Genomic DNA, 1,607 nt, shown 5'->3' on the forward strand with positions numbered 1-1,607 from the left:
GTTATATATTTGTATCTCTACAGAAAGTCTCTAAAAAACATTTGAGTAAAATATTTGGTTCTCTTTTCTATAATTATCCTTTACAATCCTTAGAGTATTTGCACTTTTGTTGTCTTTATGTACATGTATTGCTCCTTTCCGTGTTCATATCTTGTTCCCCACTTCTCACTTTTGTCACCAGCTCATCTTTGTGCCGTTTAGAGTATAGAAGGTGCAGGCTATTGGGTCTGCAGGTAAGAAGTTGCCATGCTGCTTGGAAGTCGTGCTTTCTGTTTCCAGCTGTTTACCTACTTCCTGGGAAAAGTAGTAGCTCTCTGTAGCATCATGGAGTTTGGAACCAAATTTTTGCCATTAAAAACTGGCATTATATTGAACCGTTCATTGAGAAATCAATCAAAATAAAAAAATTTACTTAAAAAAAATAGATTTTTTAAAAAATTATGCAGGGAGGGCCCTAGCTGGTTTGGCTCAGTGGATTTTTTTCATTAACAAACCCTGTTCCTTTTTTATTAGAGATCAAAACAGTAAAGCCCCACACACCATGCCCTGTCCTGGGGGGCAGGATGAGCTGTGGCCGCAGGCCCCGCCCCGGCTGCTCAGTCCTCGGGGGCTGCTCGGCCTGGGGGGCGGGGGGTGCTGCGTGGTACAAAATGCGGTCTCCGCAGGGAGCGCTCAGTGGCAGAGGGCCATGGTCTCCACAGAATATGTAAGTAATTAGAGAAATACCATATTGGAGGCATAAAAAACAACAACTAAAAGCTGGATAAAGTTTGAGAAAGTGCGGCCTGGGGGGCGGGGGGTGCTGCGTGGTACAAAATGCGGTCTCCGCAGGGAGCGCTCAGTGGCAGAGGGCCATGGTCTCCATGTTAAGGAAGCAGACGTGCATCTTGGTCTCGATGTCGATCCCCTGCCAGATCTTCAGGAAGCCTTCGAAGGTGAGGCCCTCGTACACCTGGTCAGGCTCCATCTGCCCCATGCAGACGCTGGCCGCCTCCATCATGGCCCCGTCGGCGATGGAGCGGGCCGAGTCCTTCTCTATGTGCGGGTTCCCCGAGAGCAGCTCCTCCACCACATTTCGATATTCCTCCAGGGTGATGTGGCCGTCGCTGTCCGAGTCATACATGTGGAACAGAATCGCAGCTTCTCTTTCTGGCACAGCTGCACCTGCTCCTCATCCATGGTGACGTGGATGGGCTGGACGTAGGCCATGATGGTTAGGAAGTCCTCAAAATTGATCTCGTCGGCCAGGCCGCTGGGGCCCTTGAGCAGGTTCTTTGCCCTCCATGGCCGTCCGAGCTTGGGTTCTGTTTCCCAACAACGTGCTCTGGGGCCCAGGGCCTGGGAGGCTCAGCACAGCCCCATGAGGTCCTCTGAGACCTGGCGCCCGGGCCTGGGACGCAGGGCTGCCTGGCTGTGCTGTGGGCACAGAGGTGGGACTCGCACTGGGGAAACCGAGGCTCCGAGCAGTGCAGCAGCTCACCGGGTCCATCTGACACTTCCCTTGGCATCAGGGATTGCACTGCAGCCTGGGGCCGCTGTGTTTGCGCAGCTCAGGGACCCAGGAGGGTCTTCATGTTTTGAAATGGTGGCAAGAGTGTTTGGTGGGA

General features: G+C 52.4%; 1 protein-coding gene across 1 annotated transcript in view; it reads right to left on the reverse strand.

Annotated features, from left to right (window-relative positions):
- Positions 1-826: 826 nt before the first annotated feature.
- Positions 827-1,607, reverse strand: part of LOC102763315 (calcineurin B homologous protein 3-like) — a 17,201-nt gene continuing 16,420 nt past the window's right edge. The window contains 2 exon segments of the mRNA XM_015564388.1: positions 827-1,131; positions 1,134-1,338. Coding sequence (XP_015419874.1) covers positions 839-1,131; positions 1,134-1,338 — 498 coding nt within the window. The 3' untranslated portion in view covers positions 827-838.

The sequence above is a fragment of the Myotis davidii genome, unplaced genomic scaffold (assembly GCF_000327345.1).
Source record: "Myotis davidii unplaced genomic scaffold, ASM32734v1 scaffold159, whole genome shotgun sequence".
NCBI classification, from domain to species: Eukaryota; Metazoa; Chordata; class Mammalia; order Chiroptera; family Vespertilionidae; genus Myotis; species Myotis davidii.